The 19,527-nt window shown below is 51.9% G+C and overlaps 7 protein-coding genes across 7 annotated transcripts; 4 read left to right on the top strand and 3 right to left on the bottom strand.

The window, feature by feature from the left end:
- The first annotated feature begins 1,202 nt into the window (after positions 1-1,202).
- TrAtP1_009228 (uncharacterized protein) lies at positions 1,203-3,195 on the top strand. Its single transcript, XM_014093543.2, has 4 exons — positions 1,203-1,500; positions 1,594-1,921; positions 1,974-2,147; positions 2,206-3,195. The coding sequence occupies exons 1-4, from the start codon at positions 1,333-1,335 to the stop codon at positions 2,895-2,897; spliced, it is 1,362 nt and encodes a 453-aa protein (XP_013949018.2). The 5' UTR covers positions 1,203-1,332; the 3' UTR covers positions 2,898-3,195.
- TrAtP1_009229 (uncharacterized protein) lies at positions 3,196-4,475 on the top strand. The gene has a single exon (XM_014093544.2). The coding sequence runs from the start codon at positions 3,577-3,579 to the stop codon at positions 4,372-4,374; it is 798 nt and encodes a 265-aa protein (XP_013949019.2). The 5' UTR covers positions 3,196-3,576; the 3' UTR covers positions 4,375-4,475.
- TrAtP1_009230 (uncharacterized protein) lies at positions 4,476-8,628 on the top strand. The gene is made up of 2 exons (XM_014093545.2): positions 4,476-5,900; positions 5,968-8,628. Exons 1-2 carry the CDS (start codon positions 5,180-5,182, stop codon positions 7,032-7,034), a joined length of 1,788 nt encoding a protein of 595 aa, XP_013949020.2. The 5' UTR covers positions 4,476-5,179; the 3' UTR covers positions 7,035-8,628.
- Positions 8,629-8,808: 180 nt separating this feature from the next.
- On the top strand, positions 8,809-9,782 carry TrAtP1_009231 (uncharacterized protein; the record flags this gene model as incomplete). Its single annotated transcript, XM_014093476.2, has 2 exons — positions 8,809-9,066; positions 9,129-9,782. 2 exons carry the CDS (start codon positions 8,809-8,811, stop codon positions 9,780-9,782), a joined length of 912 nt encoding a protein of 303 aa, XP_013948951.2.
- Positions 9,783-10,081: 299 nt separating this feature from the next.
- TrAtP1_009232 (uncharacterized protein) lies at positions 10,082-10,653 on the bottom strand (the record flags this gene model as incomplete). The annotated part of the gene is made up of 3 exons (XM_014093546.1): positions 10,082-10,223; positions 10,299-10,422; positions 10,539-10,653. The coding sequence occupies 3 exons, from the start codon at positions 10,651-10,653 to the stop codon at positions 10,082-10,084; spliced, it is 381 nt and encodes a 126-aa protein (XP_013949021.1).
- A 1,503-nt stretch (positions 10,654-12,156) lies between these two features.
- Positions 12,157-17,241, bottom strand: TrAtP1_009233 (uncharacterized protein; the record flags this gene model as incomplete). Its single annotated transcript, XM_066114211.1, has 3 exons — positions 12,157-12,708; positions 12,769-17,069; positions 17,196-17,241. 3 exons carry the CDS (start codon positions 17,239-17,241, stop codon positions 12,157-12,159), a joined length of 4,899 nt encoding a protein of 1,632 aa, XP_065970305.1.
- Positions 17,242-17,350: 109 nt separating this feature from the next.
- On the bottom strand, positions 17,351-17,783 carry TrAtP1_009234 (uncharacterized protein; the record flags this gene model as incomplete). Its single annotated transcript, XM_066114212.1, has 2 exons — positions 17,351-17,520; positions 17,612-17,783. The coding sequence occupies 2 exons, from the start codon at positions 17,781-17,783 to the stop codon at positions 17,351-17,353; spliced, it is 342 nt and encodes a 113-aa protein (XP_065970306.1).
- Between the last annotated feature and the right edge of the window lie 1,744 nt (positions 17,784-19,527).

Below are 19,527 nucleotides of genomic sequence, written 5' to 3' on the forward strand. Positions count from 1 at the left end.
ATTGGAAAATGGACAGAAGCCATTTAGAGCAACTGCAGGCATTTCTGAAGGGCCATCCGACTTTATTGGGAAGGGAATCATAGCAAACGACGCTAAGCTCAGCCAAAGGCGCGCCTAAAACCGATTCCACAAGCCACTATAAGATCCATGGCAACCAGAGCTTCATGTACTCCGCAAAAAGATGCCTCAGTAAGGCCTCTTCTCTGTAGCGCTGCTCGTCTTCTTGCAATTTAGCTTTGTTCGCTTCACCATGCCAAATCTAGTAATCCAGCGACTTCAGAGCCAACTCAACGCTTAAAGGCCATGGCCAAGTCGGAGATGGCCCAGATAGCGGGTTCAACTTCCCCGCAAACCCCAGGCAGAGGATTTCTCTTACGATTCCCATGCCGTTTAACCGCAGCTACGCAGAATGAAGCAGCGCCGCTATTACCATTATGGCAGTTTTCAGTATAAACAGAATCAGCAGTACAGCACGAGGTAGTCTATTCTAGGCTGCAAATTAGAGAGGTTGAGGGTCTGGCGTCGGTATTTTACACCGGGACATTGTGAGCGGCTGGTTCGTGCCTGGCTCTTTATTCCGTGCACTCGCTTATCTTTTGCATGGAAGATACAGACAGATTCTGATAGTCAGTAAATCGACGAAGAGAGGAGAGAGTGTGGATATTTGGAGCTCATTATCTGTGACGTTCATTCTCTTTACCCACATCTTATCTGTATACCCAGTTGATAGCGGACAGATGGATCGTCGGAGATGGCTGTTATCTTCACTGAAACCTTGTAATCCTACCTGCGGCACTAGTCCAGCTGCCATACAGCATGTGTTGAGACACTTTTAATTGTCCGATGAGCTGAGATAACGGCTAATCAAGTAATTTATTCCATCCCTTGTGAAGTGCCCCTGATTAATTATCTCGACACCTTCATTCGCAGCGTGCCTGAGATCAAGGGTAGGCTCAGGCCTAGATCCTTTTTGTTCATATCAGCAATTGAGCTCAAGTTCCCCACTCTTTGCTGCAGCCAGGCCTTTTCGTTTCTGAGCTCTGCTACCTTGCAGATCTTATGTCTTCCATTCTTTTGTGCATGTTTATGTTTTGTACGTCTATTATAAAGAGCAAGATGGCAGACTGAGACAAAGCCGGCAGTGTCCGGTACTGCTCGGCAAGCTCCGGCGCTATTGCGGGGATCTGGAGAAGGCGGGGCTTTTGGAGATGCTTATCGTTGGGTCGGAATTGGGAGAGGCAAAGCATTACACTTTGTTGTGGCGTGCTGTGTTGACTTGCTTCTTCATACAATTTCAAGTGCTGCACATATTCTAGAGACACAAAAGACACAATGGCGACTGATCTGGCCTCTGACATTGAATATCTAAAGAGCCTCCAGGCCGTCCGGGAGCGCTCGCGAATCGTCCTTGACGGGGCCCGAAAGGGGAGCCTCAACAACTTTATTTACGATGAGAGTCGCATGAAAGACACGGCCGAGTTTGTGGCCGGCGTGATATCCGTACGTGCTCTTCAATTCAATTTTCATTTTGCAGACAGCTTCTTGCATCATGATGTAATCCAAAATGAGCGAATGCTAATTCAGGTGTTGCAGCGAGACTTTGGCCCCGACCGATATGCAGAGATTCCTCCCCACGGAAGGTGGGAGCATTTCAGCATCGGAGGCGTCCCGCGTCTGGAAAATCTTGTACAAAAGTGGCAAGATGAGGGAGTGGAAGATGTAGAAATCACTCGACGCCTCATTGACCTCTTCTTCGTGTCGGTCCTGCTCGATGCCGGAGCGGGAGACACCTGGTCCTTTCGCGAGCCCGGAAGTGACAAGTCTTATGGCCGCAGCGAGGGCATCGCCGTAGCCTCGCTGTACATGTTTAACGACGGGGCTTTTAACTCAGCTGCGGATGGAAACAAGTCTGCTGTAGATGGTGAGGATCATTCTTCTGAGGGGATTTTCGTCAGTGAAATAACCATGCATAGGACGTGCTCTCAGCCAGCTCACAGAAGACGCATTCATTCGCCACTTCCAAGTTGGGCCCCAGAATCCCATCGTGGGCTCTGCATCCAGAATCGAGCTATTGAATAATTTCGGAAAGTCTCTTCTTACTATCCCAGATGTCTTTGGCGAAACCGGTAGGCCTGGTCTGCTTGTTGGTAAGTAAAAACGAAGCTCTTTAAGCTTTCAGTGGACATTACTCATATGTCATCGCAGACTATCTCCTCAAGGATGGCAAAGACAAGGATCTCAACTACGAAACTCTCTGGGGTATCCTTCAGCGTCTTCTACTCCCTGCGTGGCCATCAAACCGCCCAAAGATCAACGGCCAGCCCATCGGAGACGCATGGCCGCTCCAACTTCTACAGGACGCTGCTGGCGAAAACAAGAATCCAACGGCTGGATTCCACCCATTCCACAAACTGACCCAGTGGCTCGGCTACTCCCTCACCGTGCCCTTTATGAAAGTACTGAAGCTGAAGTGGATCAACATCGAGACAGGGACAGGCCTTCCAGAGTACCGCAACGGAGGGCTCTTTGTCGACATGGGCGTCCTCAAACTGAAGCCCGAAGTTCTCAGCCAAGGCGTCAAGGCTTCGGGTCAAGCTTTGCCGCTATTCCCTTCTACCGGAGACGTGATTGTGGAATGGCGCGGCTTGACGGTGGCTCTGCTGGATGAGCTACATACACTTGTCAATGGCATATTGGCGCCACAAGGAGTTTCTCTGTCGCTGCCGCAGCTGCTGGAGGCTGGGTCGTGGAAGAGCGGCAGAGAGCTGGCGGCCAAGTATCGGCCAGAGACTCGATCCAGCCCGATACTGATTGATGGAGATGGGACTCTTTTTTTAGAAGGCTATCATGGGAAGGCGGATATAGAGTATATTGGTTTAATGGATTTACTGAGATGACTCTGGTATCATCTCTATACCTTAAGGATATTTGGTAACGTATCTGACGCTGATGGCTGCCTGAGCGGCTACCCAATTTTTGCGCATGTTTAGTCGCATCTTGTCTAGATCAAATTCGTTTCCCATTGTTGGATGCACTCACTTTTGTTGCTGTTGGCAATGCCGACCTTTTTCAAGGCCAGCCAGATTGAACCATTAGAAAGATGTAGAGGTGAGAGAAGCTTGGGTCGAAATCAGTATTACACTGCCTAGGTAGAATGAATAGAATACTTGCTAAATGTAACCATTCTTCATCCATTTCTATAATCTACCTTGGATTTAGTCTCAGCAAGGGAGCGAACAGGATATCTTCCCCCCCAGCTTCCACATCTGCGCACATTCAGCACGCCTTGACACAAAATATGCCTCACGCGGGATGGCGCTCATAACAGTTCAGCACAGATACCCAACAAAGACGAATCTGACAAGCAACGCATGCCACCCTGGCGGGGCTCCATCAGAGTGCATTACTGGCCGCTTATTGTCACACTGGGTAGTCGCAGCAGCAATCCTTCTGGTGAGACGAATCCATCCATTGGGCGCATTACACCTACAGCAATATAAAGTCGGTGGTGCCCAGTTGACGTGACACAAACTCACAATCAGTCACGACTCAACTCCATCACCAACCACCGCAACGATGAGCGGCGAAGACCTCAGCCTCCCGCGCATCCTGTGCCTCCACGGCGCCAGCGTCAACGCCCAAGTCTTCCGCATCCAGTGCCGCGCCATCATCGCCAGCCTCAAGGACACGTTCCGGTTCGTCTTTGCCGACGCCCCTGCCGAAGCGCCCGCGGACGAGGCCGTCGTCGCCGTCTTTGGCGAGTTTGCGCCCTTTTACCGGTGGCTGCGCTGGAAGCCCGAGCACCAGGAGATGGACGCCGCAGCGGCGTCGGCGGCGATTGTCAAGCAGCTCAAGAAGGCCATGGACGAGGACCGGGGCACCGGCGAGTGGGTGGGCCTGCTGGCCTTTTCGCAGGGCGGCATCATCGCCGCCAACCTGCTGTGGTCGCAGGAGCACCTCGACGAGGCCCAGAGGCCGCTGCCGGGCGTCCATTTCCGCTTCGCCGTCCTCATCGCGACGCCTGGCCCGGTCGTCTTCCTCGACGAGAGCGGCAAGCTGCCCAAGCCCCGCCACATGCCGTACGCCAACGAGCGCATGGATCTCTTCCCAGACTGGCCTGAAGAGGGCGCCGACGGCGAGCATCTGATCAAGGCACCGATTCTGCACGTGCATGGGCTGCAGGACGGCAATCTCGTCAACCACCGACGCCTGTTCAAGCTGTACAGCAAAAAGGGCACGGCCAAGCTGATAGAGTGGGACGGGGGCCACCGATTGCCGATCAAGACGAATGATGTGGAGCGGATGGTGAGCGGGATCCGGGCAGTTGCTGAGAGCGTCGGCATTGAGGCGTATGATGATGATGTGTGGTGCTAGATTGGATGATCATGTTGGACAAGGACCATGGGCCGGCGCATGGAAATAGAAAAGGAATACATTCAGTTTGACTAAAATTACATCTTTTTTTCTTCTATAACTATGTACTCTCTTTGTTTGATGCCCAGTTGTGATGCGTCGCATGTTATTCTGGCACTTACATGGACTGCGCTATAATCCAGTATCGGTGCCACATCTCGGAACCAGAAGCCACAGATTCTATAAATGTGGCAACGAATGGTGTAAACCAAGTTCCAAGGGCACAACATCCATCTCCTCTACTCGTCTTTGAAATTGGACGAAAGCACAGATGGGTATATGCGAATCCATCTTGGCCAATTAGGCAGGCGTCTGTTCTTATCTCTCCATACGACTTACATGCATCATGCATCATGCAGCCGTTGCCGCGTGCTCCAGTAATTGCCCACTTGTATAACCACAAACTTTACTGGAGGCTGTCTTTCAATTCCGTGTGCGCTACGCTTTGTGATTATATCAATCAACACAAGATCAGCATCGTACGAGCATGATTTACCAGCCAAATAGCTCGTTATTCACCCCATTAGCGGGATGGATTCAAGCACCGGGCTTAGTCACCGCATAGAGCTCCAGACGCTAAGCATGATGTCAACGATGCCCCGCTGATGATCGTGACGCTGCTGAGGCCTCCCCGCAGTAGACTCGATCTTGATACAACAGCCTCGTCTATGCCCCTCCATGATATCGACCATCTGCGGCAAGAGATTCTAGGAGAGCCTGTCTTGAAAACCTCGTACAAGGACCACCAACAACCAGCTACACCATAATGTCGAGTTCCGAGAAGCAGAACCAAGCTCCAGGCGAGCAGTATTTCCCGCCTCCTCCTCCTGGTCCTCCTCCTCAGCAACAACAGCCACAACAGGCATATCCAGCGTTTCCACCTCCTCCTCAACAACAACAGGAGCAACAACAGCTACACCCAACTTTCGCTCCACCGCCACAGCAACCCGAACCGCAATCGCCGCAGCCTCCTCACGACCAACAGCATCAACAAGCTGGTCAGCAGCAGTTTCCGCCGCCGCCCCCTCAGCAGCATCATCAGAACCAAGAGTTCTCACCGCAGCTCAATCAACAGCAGCAAAACCAGACATACAATCCCCAGACCTACCAGCCTCAGTCGCAACAACAGCAGACCTCTGCCTATTCCATCCCCGCCTACAATCCTGCGAATCCCGTCTTTGCGCCGCCGCCTTCGAATGCCCCCAACGAACCTGCCAGTCCCTCGGGATATCAACCCCCATCAGAAGGACAGCAGCAGCATCAGCAACAGCAACAACAACAACACAGCCCGTCTCCAGACCCTCTCGCATACGGCGATGACCACGGACAGCACAAGAGCGGCTGGAGCGAGCGCCTCTCAGCCCTGGGCATGAAGGCCGCTGCGCCCATCAACAGCATTGCGCACAAGCTGGGCAGCCAGAGCTTCCTCCCCGAGACGCTGGACAAGGAATGCGAAAAAGCTGCGACGATCCTAAAGGCCTTTTGCAGTAAGTCACCTACACACTGCTTGTTCCAGACCCAACAAGAGAGAATACATGAGCTCACCATCCGCAGAAAAAGGAGTTTATGCCGACCCTGCTGCGTCTTCGCTGCCCACCTCGACCGACCCCAACGCCGCCGAGTCCACCGACAGAGTCATCGATCCCACACGAGAAAAGCCCAAGAGCCGCGTCATCGTCACGATCCCTCCCAAGGTCATCTCCAAGGCTGTTGGCCTGGCCATCTTCACCACGCTCCGGGCCGGCTTCCAAGTCTCTGGCGCCACCGGCTCCGGCATCCTCATTGCGCGGCTGCCAGACGGATCTTGGAGCCCTCCCTCGGGCATCCAGCTGCACTCTGTCGGCGGCGGCTTCCAGATCGGCCTCGACATCTACGACTGCGTCTGCGTCATCAACAACCGGGAGGCCCTTGCGGCCTTTACAAACACGCGGGTCAGTCTCGGCAGCGATCTGGCCGTGGTGGCTGGGCCGTATGGAGCGGGTGCGGCCGTAGAGTTTGGCACGTCGCTGGATCCGAGAGGCGGCAGCAGAGGCAACAGCCGTCCTTCGTCGTCTCACGGACAAGACTCACAGCAGGCACAGCAGCAGCAGCAGCAGCAGCAGCAGTCACAGCAAAATCTGCAGCCCGACTCGACAGACAAAAAGAGCCACCGACGCAGCCTCAGCGCCAGCGCAGCCAAGCCCGTCTTCTCGTACGTCAAGTCACGAGGCTTCTACGCCGGCATCCGCATCGACGGCACCGTCGTCGCCGAGCGCAAAGACGCAAACGCCGCCTTTTACGGCCAGGCCGTCTCGGTGGACCAAATTCTAAAGGGCCAAGTCCCGCCGCAGGGCCCTCCAGGAATGTGGCCAGCTGGAGCCCACACACTCTTTGGCGTTCTAAGGGGGGGCCGAGGCTGGCGCTTTACAGGCATCATCCCACGAGAACGAGCAGCGTCCCACAAGTCCAGGGCACCACCAACAGCAGCAGCCGCCAGCTTCACCAAGCCACCTGCAACAGGGACAAGGCCAAGGTCAGAATCACGGGCAGTCATACCCGGCTGTTGCCATTCCTCCTTCGTACGCCGAGAGCGGGCCCCGTCCATACGACGGCGACATCAAATACGCCTGAAGATGAGATGAAGGAAAAGGACAAGACGCCTCGACGTATCATAGATGATTACGATAACTTGCAGCTGTGAACGAATACATGGAATTATTACCTTATCTGCCTCTCTGTATGACGGCTTGATCTATTGTCCACTCCTCCATCTTTGAGCAAAAGTAAGAGGCGTCGCGCCACGGCACCCCGAGAGGCTTCCTTTGCCGTCCCCGACATACTTGTCATTGGTCTTGTAAGAAGTTTGTTTCTTGGTTTCCCTTCCTTCTCTGCGCTTGTTGGCCGACAACACAATAGTTGAAAGAGACGAGAAACTTTAAATTGTGCCGTGTCCGTTTGAAAGATAGATTTTGCCTCTTTACATCATGTTCGACTCCACTGGCCTTCTACAAAGCCCCATTACCATGCAAAAGATCCCGTCTGTTTAGCCAATCCCACAACAAGTCACATCGTCTAGGAGCTGCATGTAGGGTCTTCGTAAGTTTGACAGAATGTCTCACTCAGCCGCATGAGTGCAAAGACCCACAGCTCAGCACGCCAGGGATGTTGATACTGGAAATCGCCTCTCACACCACCTCGTATCACTCTCACCCATTGAAAGAAAACACCACCCGTCTGTCACGATAATCTGTACGTGATGTGCGGCGGTGTACCAACTGATTTCACCCCTTGCCACTATAATAAGCACTCCATCAAGGGCCTGGCAACCCAACCCGCATGATCGTCAGGACAAAGGCAACTAATATCTCGGACCTCGAATGCTCCCGGGGCGGGGGATCAACACGAACCGGAATTCTCGGGCTGGCTGTGGCTGGCGCCAAGGAGTAAAAAACTCAAAAGTTCGAATGCGGCATCTCCAGCTATAAGCTTGCCCACGCGAGGATAAGGTTTCTGGAGAACAATGAAAGCTGAACTTGCCGCTAATTATGCAATTGATACTATTTGCAGAGAAGCGGGTGGCGTTTTGTCTTGTGGAGGAGCTAGACTGGGATCAAGGTTCGCTCTAGATGATAGATTCGACATCGTCGTTGAGTGTAAGCTGCAAGTTTGCTGTAACGCGAATACCTATGAAGAGGCCAGTTTCATGCGTAACAGATATTTCTGCTTGGATTAATCAAAATCATCCATCTTTGCAACATGTAAATTGATTCATATTGTATAGTTGTTTATCCCGCGCAACAGGTATATACCCGAATCGTGACATGTGCCAATCAAGAACGGCCTTGTCAGCTCAAGCGTCGGCACTTCGCCTTTTCCAAAGTATACAAATCAAAGTATTTAAGCCAATATTCGAAATCCTCTGAACCGAAAGTGAAACGCGGCAACCAACCTTGCCTCTTGAAGCTCCAATCACAAACGGCGATATCCTTTCTATACGCCACAGCCATTGGTCGTCTCTGTCAATCTTCTCTTAATTTATCCCCATTTGGAGCTCTCTAATGAGACTTTTGTGTGTTTGGATACTGAAACCAATCGTAACAAAGTTTGAGCTATAAAAGTTTTCCATCAATCGGCAAGGCCTCTGCCGAGAAGAGGAATGTGGAGTGCACATGTTAGTCTTGATTGATATCCATGGATGTGAGCAGGAGCGAAGCGAGAGATGGCCGCAGAATCCCATCTGGCAGATTTTTTGGCACATGTGTCCTGTATATATAAAGTAGCAACATCATTATAGTGTCTTATCCTCTTCTATTTCCCCAGTCCTCCCCCTTTAATTCAAGTCCTACACCGCAATACCCTCCTGAATATCATCACAAGTTATTCTTAGACACATTATCCAAACAAAACCTGTCCAGAATGCGCCGACCCTCTGCTTCCCGCGACACGGTCCGCAACGAGCTCGTCGTCGTCTTTGGCGAGTTCTACGGAACCTTCATGTTCCTTCTCATGTCTTATATAGGCACCCAGGCCGCCATCGACAACAACTCACCAGGCAATCCTGAAGCGCCTCTCTTCCCGTTTTCTCTAATGTACATTGCTGCTTCTTTTGGCACAGCCTTGGCCGTCAACGTGTGGGTGTTTTACCGAGTGACAGGCGGACTGTTCAACCCTGCAGTAAGTTTTCTCTCACAATTATCTGTCTTTAAATATGATCAACGACTATAACCCGGCTATAGGTCACTCTCGGGCTTGTTCTCGTCCGCGCGATTACGCCGCTCCGTGGTCTCTTAGTCTTCCCAACCCAGATTGTTGCCGGCATTGCCGCCGCCGCAGTCACCGACGCCCTGCTTCCCGGCCCTCTCCTCGTCGCCAACAAGCTCTCGTCCGGCACCAGCATCTCCCGCGGCCTCTTCATCGAAATGTTCCTCACGGCACAACTTGTCATCACGGTCTACTTCCTCGCCGTGGAGAAGCACCGCGCCACCTTCCTGGCGCCCCTGGGCATCGGCCTCGCCGTCTTCATCGCGCACATTTGCGGCACAAACTTCACCGGCACCGGCATCAACCCAGCTCGATCCTTTGGCCCTTGTGTCGTCACCAGCTTCACGGGCTACCAGTGGATCTATTGGGCTGGGCCGTTCATGGGCGCCTTGCTCGCCTTTGCGGTCTATTCCATTTTGAAGTGGTTGGAGTACCACAACGCCAATCCCGGCCAAGACGACGATAGCAACGTCAAGAGGAATCCAGCGGGCTTTGCTATTACCTCGAATGACCGACAGTATAGCAGTAGCACGACCGGGTCAAAGCCTCACACACCGACTGGGCATAACCCGCGAGACAGCGGGATTGCCCAGACCAATTCGGCTCCACAGGGGTTCCAAGCTGTGTAATGAGACGTGGGACCCTTTGAAGGAGAAAGTGCACCGGGAACTGTAACATTACAAGGCAGAGGATGTATGCTACTCTTAGGGATGAGCACTGTACCCAGAATGAATAGCAGATGGTTGTATACTAGGAAAATCTCGCGTGCTTTGCTATCACAAAAGTCTACTTTGTATTCTTAAGCCATATTAACCATGTATACTTTTGTAATCTACAACAAGGAAATATATTAGCTACGCAATATCTCTTCAGTGCCGTCAAAGAGCCCACTTACCAGCCTATAGCCACAACTATCATGACCACAAGTTCACTCTTCCTCCTCCAGCTCCTCTGGAAACCATCCGTATACTTCCAAATCAATGGTAAACTCCCCCATAGCAGTCCGCGTCACTTCAATTCCCTCTTTCCGCAGCGCAGCGGCTTGATTTGTTGCGCCTGAAGGCTGTGATCTAGATATTCACGGTTAGTCAATTATAGCCAAGCATACAAAACAATATAGAAAGCAGCGACAAAAGACTACTCACCTCGGAGATACCGCTCCCTTGGAGTTAATCACCCTCTGCCAAGGCACATTCGAGCTATTAAACACAGCATCTTCATCATGCGGCAAATGCTTCATACACACGCCAACCTGTCTCGGCCTCTGGGCTGTTTCTCCAACGTTAGCTTCTCAATCAACCACCATTTCATCAAAAGCCCATCATTCCAACACAAAGCCATTAAAAAAAAAAAAAAAGAATGCAATAACATCAAACAAAACTCACGCGTGCCAACCAAATAAGCAAGATGCGCATAAGTAGTCACCTTCCCATAAGGAATCTGCTGAGCAGCCGAGTAGACAGCGTGAAAAAACGCCTGGGCTTCATCCGATCGCGCCATTATTTTACAAGTCAAAAAAAAGAGAGAAAATTGCGCAAGTCAAAACACAAAAATACAAGTTGAAGGTTTATAAAGAAGAAGTAGGTGAAAAAAACAGGGAAATCGCTACATGTAGATGAATGCCAAATCGAATAGTAAAAGGAAAGGAAGGGGTTTGAAGAAAGAAGCACTTTTTGGGTGGGCCTCGGAGCTTTTTGATAGGTGCTGATTCACTCAAGCTTTAGCATGACAGGTGCTGAATTCGCAGAAAACTGCCATAAGCGTCCATAGTAACATGTACAGTAAGCAAGACAGACGGCCAACGTTAGAGGCATCAAGTCTACATACGTTTGCCACGTAAAGCTTCAGTCTATAGCTGTAGCCGCAGCGTCTAAATAGCTTCACAAGCCAAAAGCAATCCAAATACACGTAAATACTACTAAAAAGCCATAACGCCCTTCCAACTCTCAATACACCAAAAAGCATCTATCCTGTCCCTATCAATCTTCAATTATACAACCACGCTTGACTCTATTATCACATATCTCTGCTCCTTACCCAAAAAGGATAATTGATTAGGAATCTCAACTCCTCATCTTTCTCTCCCTCTATCACACAAGCTGTATTATAAATCCACTCAACAAAACACCACCAACCAGCGCAGGCAAAAAAATCCAGAATAAGCCCTTTGCCAGGGAAAATAAACATTTACCAATAAACATTTGCAATAATACGTATGTAAGATATAATCAACGGCCACGCCGCAGTGCGTATTCACATTCAGCACCTTCAAAACAAACAAAACAAAACAAAACAAAAAAGCCATTTACAAAAAAAGTACAAATAATCTACAAAGTGCCATGTCCATCAACTCCAAGGCCTTTCATAACATGGTTCGTCTAGTCCATGCAGTCAGACTCTCCTCTTTTGTTTTTTACAATTCCTCCAACGTCGTCAAGCTCCATCTCACACACGATCCCTCTGCACCCTCAAACTAAAGATAATAACTGCGTCTCCACTGCAAAGGAAGAAAATAAAGATGTAAACTAAACATAAATATATAGGTAAAATAAACAACGTGCATCATGACATACACCAATCATCTAGCCTTGAGCAGACAATGTCGTATTTTTTGCTCGCCTCTAGGGGAAAAAGAAAAAGGGTCATTTCGAGGACGAAAAAGAAAGTGAATCAGGATTGAAAACTCCCGGCTGTGCTGAACGAAACCAAAGGAAGAAGGGAAGAAGAAGTAGAAAGCCAACAGCCAACACCAAGATATAAGATGTCAATATGTTTCTTCTTCAAACCAGAAACACCAACAGAACAATCATCAAAAACTCATACAAGGGATATTATAAAAAGAGTTCAGCAGAGCGAGCTTTCATCGTAACCAAAGAGTAAAGAGAAGAGATCCAATCTGAATCGCCCCAGTAGGCAGTGAGTTCCTACAAGGCGCAGATAAAATTGGGGGTATAGTCCTGTAGTCCCCCACGCCGACCGGCTGCGTCTGTCCATGGACGTCGTTTAGAAGCAATTCAAGCTGCCCTTCTTCTTCTTGCCCTTGTTGATGGCCTGCATTCTCTCTTCCAGCTGCCTTCGAGCAGCCTCTGCCGCCTGTCTCTTCTTCCGCTCCTCTTCCACTGCTTGCATGCTGTAGCGGTTGTCCTGTGACTGATCTTGTCGCTCCTTCACCTCCTTCAGCTCAGCCTCGAGCTCTTGGGCGCGCTTCTTCCAGGCGTCGCAGTCCGCCTTGACCTTCTTGGACTGCTGTTCCAAATCACCAAGAGCCTGCTCCAACGTCTCTGTCATTTTACGCTCAGCAGTAAGATGCTTCTCGATGGATCTGATGCGAGCCTCTTGATCCTCAGTAACTTGGGAAATATTGAAGTTGTTGCTGGGTGGGCGTGCAGATGTGGGAGAGCTGGGCACTCCGTTTGCGGGGGCACCATTGGGTAGAGGCGGTAGAGGAACGGAAGGAGGAGGCGATGGGAGAGAGTTGTGCGAAGAACTCTTGCGGATTGTCGAATTGGAATTGGATCGCTTGACATCTCCATTGACGATTTCGTTGTATTTCATCTATTTAACAATTAGTCAGGTTTGTCCAAAAGTAATGGCTTTTAAGGGAGGGGAAATTACCTGGAGAGTAGCATATTCCTCGCGAACTGTTTCCAGCTCAGACTGGAGCATCAGTCTAGAAGTCAGCGCCTCGTCAAGCTGAGCATTACGCTCAGACTGTAACGAGCTCAAGCGGTTGTTGGTTACCTGAACCTCGTCAAAGTTGTGCTGCAGCTGCTCCTCGAGCTCTTCGATGAGACGAGAGTTCTTCTTGTTGCGGCCATCAAGATCTTCCACCTTGGCCTTGACTGCGGCGAGCTGATCCGTCAGGGGACCGGACGTGGTGTTTGGGTTACCAGGGAACATGCCCGCAATAATAGTCTTGACACCCTCGAGGTCTTTAACAAGGGAATCGTTGATGTTGGAAAGCTCCGTCACATGGGACGTCAGATCTCCCATCTTCTTCTGGTCGGCGATGAGAGCCCTAATCCGCTCACCTAGCTTCTCCAAGGGCAGCTCTGCACCAAAGACAGCAGCGATCTGGGTAGCAACGTTTGTCAACTCGTCCCTCGACTGAGCGAGATCTTCCTCTAGTTTGAGAATGGCTTCGGAATGCTCAGTCAAAAGCACCTCCATCTGCTTCTCGTAGCCTGTCTGCTCGTTGTGCTTGAGCTCGGCCAGCTCTTGAGCGTGATTCTCCTTTAGAGCCTCCATTTCTTCCTGGTGCGCCTTTGTAGCATCCTCGTGGCTAGCAATCAACTGTTCCAACTTATGAGACAGTTCTTGGTGCCGAGCAGTCGTCTCCGCAGTGACCTCGCTGTGCAACTTGGACATGTCATCCATTGCAGCCCGAGCAGATCGATGGAGAGCCTCGAGCTCAGTCACCTTGGTAGCGTTACTGCTGATGACGGCCTTGTACTCATCAATCTCTCCGCGTAGGAACTCAATGAGTCCTTGCTGCTTGCGAACCTCCTCCTTGGCTTCCTCGGCATCTCTTCCAGCTGCAACAAGAGACTCTGACTCGGCCAGCTGGACGTTGGCAGCCTCGACCTGAGCCTCCAACTGCTGAATTGTGGCTTGCATCTCCCTCTCCGTGCTTCGCATGGATACCAAGGCGGAGTGATGCTTGCTTTCCCATCCAGCAAGCTCCGCTTGTAGCGTAGAAACCCGCTCGTTGTAAGGAATATCAACCTCTTCTTCATCACTTGGCGTGAACTCTCTGGTAGGAGTGGATGCCACTGATTTGCGGAGGATCTCGACCTCGCTTGTGAGGTCACGCTCGCGGGCAGCGTGCGCCGAACGCAGGTCGGACAGCTGCCTCTCGCTCTGCTCAAGTTGACCACGTAGAGTAGCAACCATGGACATGTCCACAGGAGAGACCTTCAAGCTGGAGCGTTCACGCGCCAAGCCTGAGATGATGGCCATTTTGCTCTCCATCTCCTTCTTAGCTGATGCAACATCTGACTCGAGCTCCTGGATCCGCTCGCTACGAGACTGAAGTTCATGGATGGCCGAGTTGAGACTTAGTTCGAATGACTGCATGGTCTCGGGCTTTCCTTCAAAGTTTTCGGCGGCAAGATTCCTTAGCGAGACAATCGATCGTTGAGCGCGATCCACGCCTAGAAGGTTTTGGCTCGACTTGCGGCGGATAACGCGAGGACCGGCTTCGACAGTTCTAGCTTTTGTGACTTCTGTCTTGAGCTCCTCAACCATGTCAAGCGTTTCATGGTGCTTCATCTCAAGTTGGGCGTATTTCATAGCTAGTTCCTGTTCAGCCGCCTCTTTCTCTTCGGCCAAGACCCTAAGTCTCTCGAGTTCCGCAATAAGACGCTCGTTCCGCTCATTGTGCTCGTTCTGTTCAGACTTGGTTTGCTCAACTGGCTCAACAAGCTCGAAATCGTCTGACTCAGCGTGTGACTCAGCGTGTTGCTCAACCTCTTGTTGCTCGATTTCTTGCTGCTCGACTTCACGCTGCTCAACATGTTCAACATCATGATGCTCAATAGGTTCAGCTAGCTCAACGTGCTCCACGTGCTCAAGCTTCTCCTTTGGCTCATCCTGCTCACGCAGCCCAATGTGCTCGACGAGTTCCTGTGTAAGATCTTCAACAGACGTTGCGGGCTTGGCGGTAGCAGTGTCGTCTTCGGATTCGAGATCCATATGGGTAGTATCCGCTGTGATGGGCGAGTCAATAACAGAAGAGAGTTCGGACGACAGGGATCGAGGGACCGAAGATCGGACATCATCCTTTGCCTCGCTTGTCGTCGCAGACTGGAATGATTCGGGGCGAGTCTCAGTGGCAGCATCGACGGAGATGATGGAATGGCGTGCATGACTGGGGTAGCGAGCCTCGTCAATGGTATCCTGAAGCTCTGATAGCCTCTTCCTAGTCTCTTCATACTTGGCATGCAGCCTACCGTAGTCGTGGACAGTATTCTCATGCTCAGTTCGGAGGTCAAATAGTTCACGAGTCACCAATTCCAGCTTATCGGAGACAAACTTGTTCTGCGCAGTAGCCTGATCCTGGGCGACATCGTCACTGGACTGCTCTTCGGCCACCTTGGATAGAGGTCTCGCAGCATTGACGGCGTCTTCGTCGTTTTCTACGACAGGGGCGAGTGTTGGTGTCGCATCTTCGTCGTTGTGTTCCCGGGCCTTGGGGTCTGCCGTCTCATCGCTTGCTTCACCTTCAAAGTCGCGCACTTTGGATTCATCGACATGGTCAAGCTCGTGAAGTAGAGCATCCAACTTGCCCAAGCTCCTCTGCCTCTCAATGACTTGCTCAAGCCGTTCAATCTCTCGCTGCATGAGCTCGGCATCTTGATCCGCCTCAGCAAGTCGTTCTTCCAGTGTGGAAATGTACTCCTCGGAAGCACTTTCGTTCTCACGAATACGCGAAATTTCCTTGCGGAGTTCAACGATGATGGTGGCATTCTTTTCCTCGCCGTTGGTGTGCCCATCCAGCTTGGTTTCCAGGTCGTGAAGATAGTTTGCAGTGTGTGATTCCCGGTCCGCGAGCTTTTGAAGGCGTGATTGCAGCTGAGAGTTGATCGTCTCGACATAGGCACACTTGGTCTCCTTCTCAAGCAGATTTGTTTCCGTGTTCGACAGCGTAGTGCGGGTGCTTGACAGGGATTGTTCGAGCGTCTGGATAGTCTTTTCATACTCGAGAACGACTTGCTCAACTGCCTTGGCAAACGAGTTGGACCGATTCAGCCGATCTGTTGCATTCTCTCCCTGGAGCTCATCGAGCTGGCGATGGTGCTCAGATTCGCTCTCCTGGGCTTTGGCCATTTCGGAAATCAGATGGGCATGGCGTTGGCTCAGGGTGTTGTAGTTCTCTTGTGCATCCAGCAGCTGATTCTGAAGCTCCAGGTCCCGTTCATTCTGTCTCTCCGATCGCTCGCTGGATCTATTAGCACTGCGCGGCTGTTCGGCGAGCCCGGTATTGGCGCTGCGTATTTGTTCGCGCAAAAACGCTACTTCGGCCTTTAGTCGCTCAATAATGGCATTCTTATCTCCCTCTTCGACCTGCTGAATTCGAGGCTTCGACTGGATGGCGCGAGCTCGCTGAGCATACTGAACGGTGTTTAATGTCTCGCTGAGATGAAATTCCGGTGGAGTGACGCAGGCAATCATGTAGGTGATGGCGTTGCCGCCAAGCGAGTCCTGGAGAAGTCGAGTGAGCTTGGAATCGCGATATGAGACATGGGCGCCCGAGTTTCGCGACGAAAGTTGACTAATGACTTTCCCCAGCGCAGCCAGTCCGGCATTAATAGATATTCCTTCCTTGGCACGCTCGCCCTGGGCACCCGTGTTCTTCAGTCTCTCACTACCGGCCAAATCGACAAAGTGCAGCTTGCTATCGGTGGTCACGGAGATGTCTTGGCCGCTCATGGCCTCCAGAGGCATCGAGTGACGCTTATCGGAATTCGAATACTTGTTCTTCCGCTGGACCAGGTTGAGTGAAAAAACGGCGTGGGAGCGGGATGATTTGGCGTTGATGGCAGTAGCATCGGTTTGGCGGATGGATGAGCCAAAGTCGAGGGCGTTGAGAATGTCGTCGACACAAGTGATTTCGACCTGGTGAAGGCCTGTGAGAATGATGTTGCCTTTCACGTCCTCGCGGATTGCGACAGAGGTTCGGTCACTGAACCCTGTCGCGTCTGCAACCAAGAGATCTCGGAGCGTCTCGTTATAGATTTCGACGTACGTGGCTGTCATCGCCCAATTCCGATCACCCAGGTTATTCTGTTGTCCGTATCCACGGGGGGGCGACCTGAAGCTACTCGCGCTCTTCATCGTGCTGCCATTGCTATTTGGTCCTCCTTTCTGTACGTCTAGATTCTCGAAAAGGGCGGCCGCCGCTCGGGGAATGACACCTAAGAGAGAGGAAAAGCGTGGTTAGCGAGCAGAATTGTCTGGACTACGCGCAGAAAGAGGACTGCGCAGCCACGAAAACATGCAAGCAGGAGTCGAAATCGCAGAAAAGGTAAAAGAGCTCATACCCATATCTTCGGGATTCGACTGCGCGTCGGGGCTCGACGTGCCCATGGTATGTGATTTACCAGCGCCAGACTGGCCATAGGCAAGAAGGGAAACATTGTATCCCTGAGTAAAGGCGTTGATGCTGTCAGAGAGATAGTCCCAGATGCCACTCTGGTCAACCTCTGGGCCAAAGACGCGGTCGAAGACGAAGAGCTTGCGGCCCTGGGGGGGAATCGATGGACAGGCTCGTGTTGGAGGTGACGTGCACCATGGGGCGCTGGAAGCGCTGTGGAATCAAGTCATATCCAGGATCTTCCGGTCTCAATTGCGGTCGTACTCGGACAGCTGCGAAGGAGAGGTCATTGTCAGCTCACTTTTTGATCGGGCACCAAATGTGCATTTATCAGCTCCAGAGAGAAGGGGTCGAAATGCGTACCGACGCGGACAGCTGTCCGGTTATCCTCGTCCGAGGCTCTGCTCTCGCCGCCTTGCTTGCTGTTCATACTCAACCGACTGTTGCTCCTTGGTTGAGGACGAGTAGCAATCGCGCTCAGGGGACGCTGAAGCTTATGCGCTGGCGATGGTGAGGCCGGCGGAGAAGAAGCCATGGCGCAAGACGTGAAGCGAAGCGGACCCAGATGTCACCCAGGGAGCGACGCTCCGTAATAGCTCGAGCTGGCCCAAGGCCGTAGGGACCCGTTATCGACGGCGCGCACAAGCCAGCGGGACTGCACGGCGCGCAGACGCGCACAAGCGATTGAGTGAGTATATTTGTGCCCAGCAGAGGCGCGAACACTAGCGACAATAGTCAGGGACTGCGACGGCGCTTTAGCGGCAAAGGGGAAATGGGCAGAATTAAGAATTGAAATAAAAACGAGCGAATAAAGGAATGAGGGAAGGGGGGAGAAGGGAGCGCGATGGTGATGCCCCAGCAGAAAAGAGCGACGATGGTGAGAGAGAGAAAGAGTCGAAGAGAAGAGGATCGTCAACTAAACGTCTGGAGTGTATCGCGCCGATCGTTTGTTGCTGCTAGCAGTAGCAGGAATCTGAAATTTTCTAATAATATTCGCGTCTCTCTCTGCCTCTTCGTCTCTCGTCTCTCGTCCGCAGCGCCCCCTGGTCGTCTTGCTCTGATCCAATCTGCGCACCTGCTGGCTGGTGGGGACACGATGCTGGTGCATGAACTCGTACCGGTACTGGAGGCAGGCGATGCGTGGCGTCTGCGGTGCGTCTGGATGGAGCCTGGATGGAGTATGTAGGCGGAAATAGAGAATGCCTATTACGGAGTACACGTGTATGTCTGCATATGTCAGGCAGAGCTACCGCGAATAGCGTCTGGGCAGGTCTGGATTTGCGTGACGGCTTCTTCGGTCGGTTTGTCGAGGTGGGTATCGCGACTGCTGGTTCCTGGTGGTGATTGCAGTTCCAGGTTGCTGGTCGGGGTCTCGTTCGCCTATCAAAATGGACAAGTCTCTGTAAGCCGGGAGCTGGATGGAGAAGGGCGTCCAGGGCCCTTGGATGGGTGGATTTGCTATCCGTACCTAATTAAACAAGCGCCAGGTCTGCAGCCCACCACGGTGGAAGCGGAAGAGAAGTCGTAGCAGTACAAGTACCTGAGGCCTGTCAGCTCGTACGAGCAGAGAAGCAGGACCTGTACAGTGTACCTGGTTTGGCCAACCAGTCTGGTGAGAGAAGGGCAGAGGAGAGGATGCGCTCGGTGGAGAGAGGAAGACTGGCTGTGGTGTTTTGGACTCGGATGGAAAAGGGGAGGCTTCAATGCTAATCCAGCCACCACCACCAGCTGTTAGTGGGCAATGGTAGTGCTGCCGGTTAATCTTGGCTATTATAGACGAAGAGAAAATTCGATAGACCCGGAGAGGAAAAACACATGGCCAGCCCAGCACGAGCAACAATTACAGAGAGCTACAGAGAGCACAGAGCACTACCGTCTATCCGTCATGGAGTCAACCTCTAAAAAGACGCATCATCGAGCAGCCATTTTGGGAACCACTGTCCATCATCAGCGAAGCAGCTCTCATGGCATTGAAAAAGAATGCACTTTTGTCATTGAAAGAAAGAGAGTGCATCATCTCTTGAGCAGCAGCACGCACAATCGATGCCCTCTTCAGGCTGCAACGCGATTGCCACGGCGCTGTGCCCCCCAAAACCCCTGAAACTCGCAGCGCTTGCCAGTGCCCAAACGGGTCAAGGGCCAGGGGATCCCAGCGCCAAAGTGGTCGCACAGCATGTGCGCGCTAGGCTGCTTGGGGATCCAGGCCCGCCGTAACCCCCTGTCTAGCCACCGTGAAGCCCTGAGGCTTGCTGTCCAGCGCTCGGAAAGAAAAAAAGATG

Source organism: Trichoderma atroviride, chromosome 5, assembly GCF_020647795.1.
Source record: "Trichoderma atroviride chromosome 5, complete sequence".
In the NCBI taxonomy this organism is placed as follows: Eukaryota; Fungi; Ascomycota; class Sordariomycetes; order Hypocreales; family Hypocreaceae; genus Trichoderma; species Trichoderma atroviride.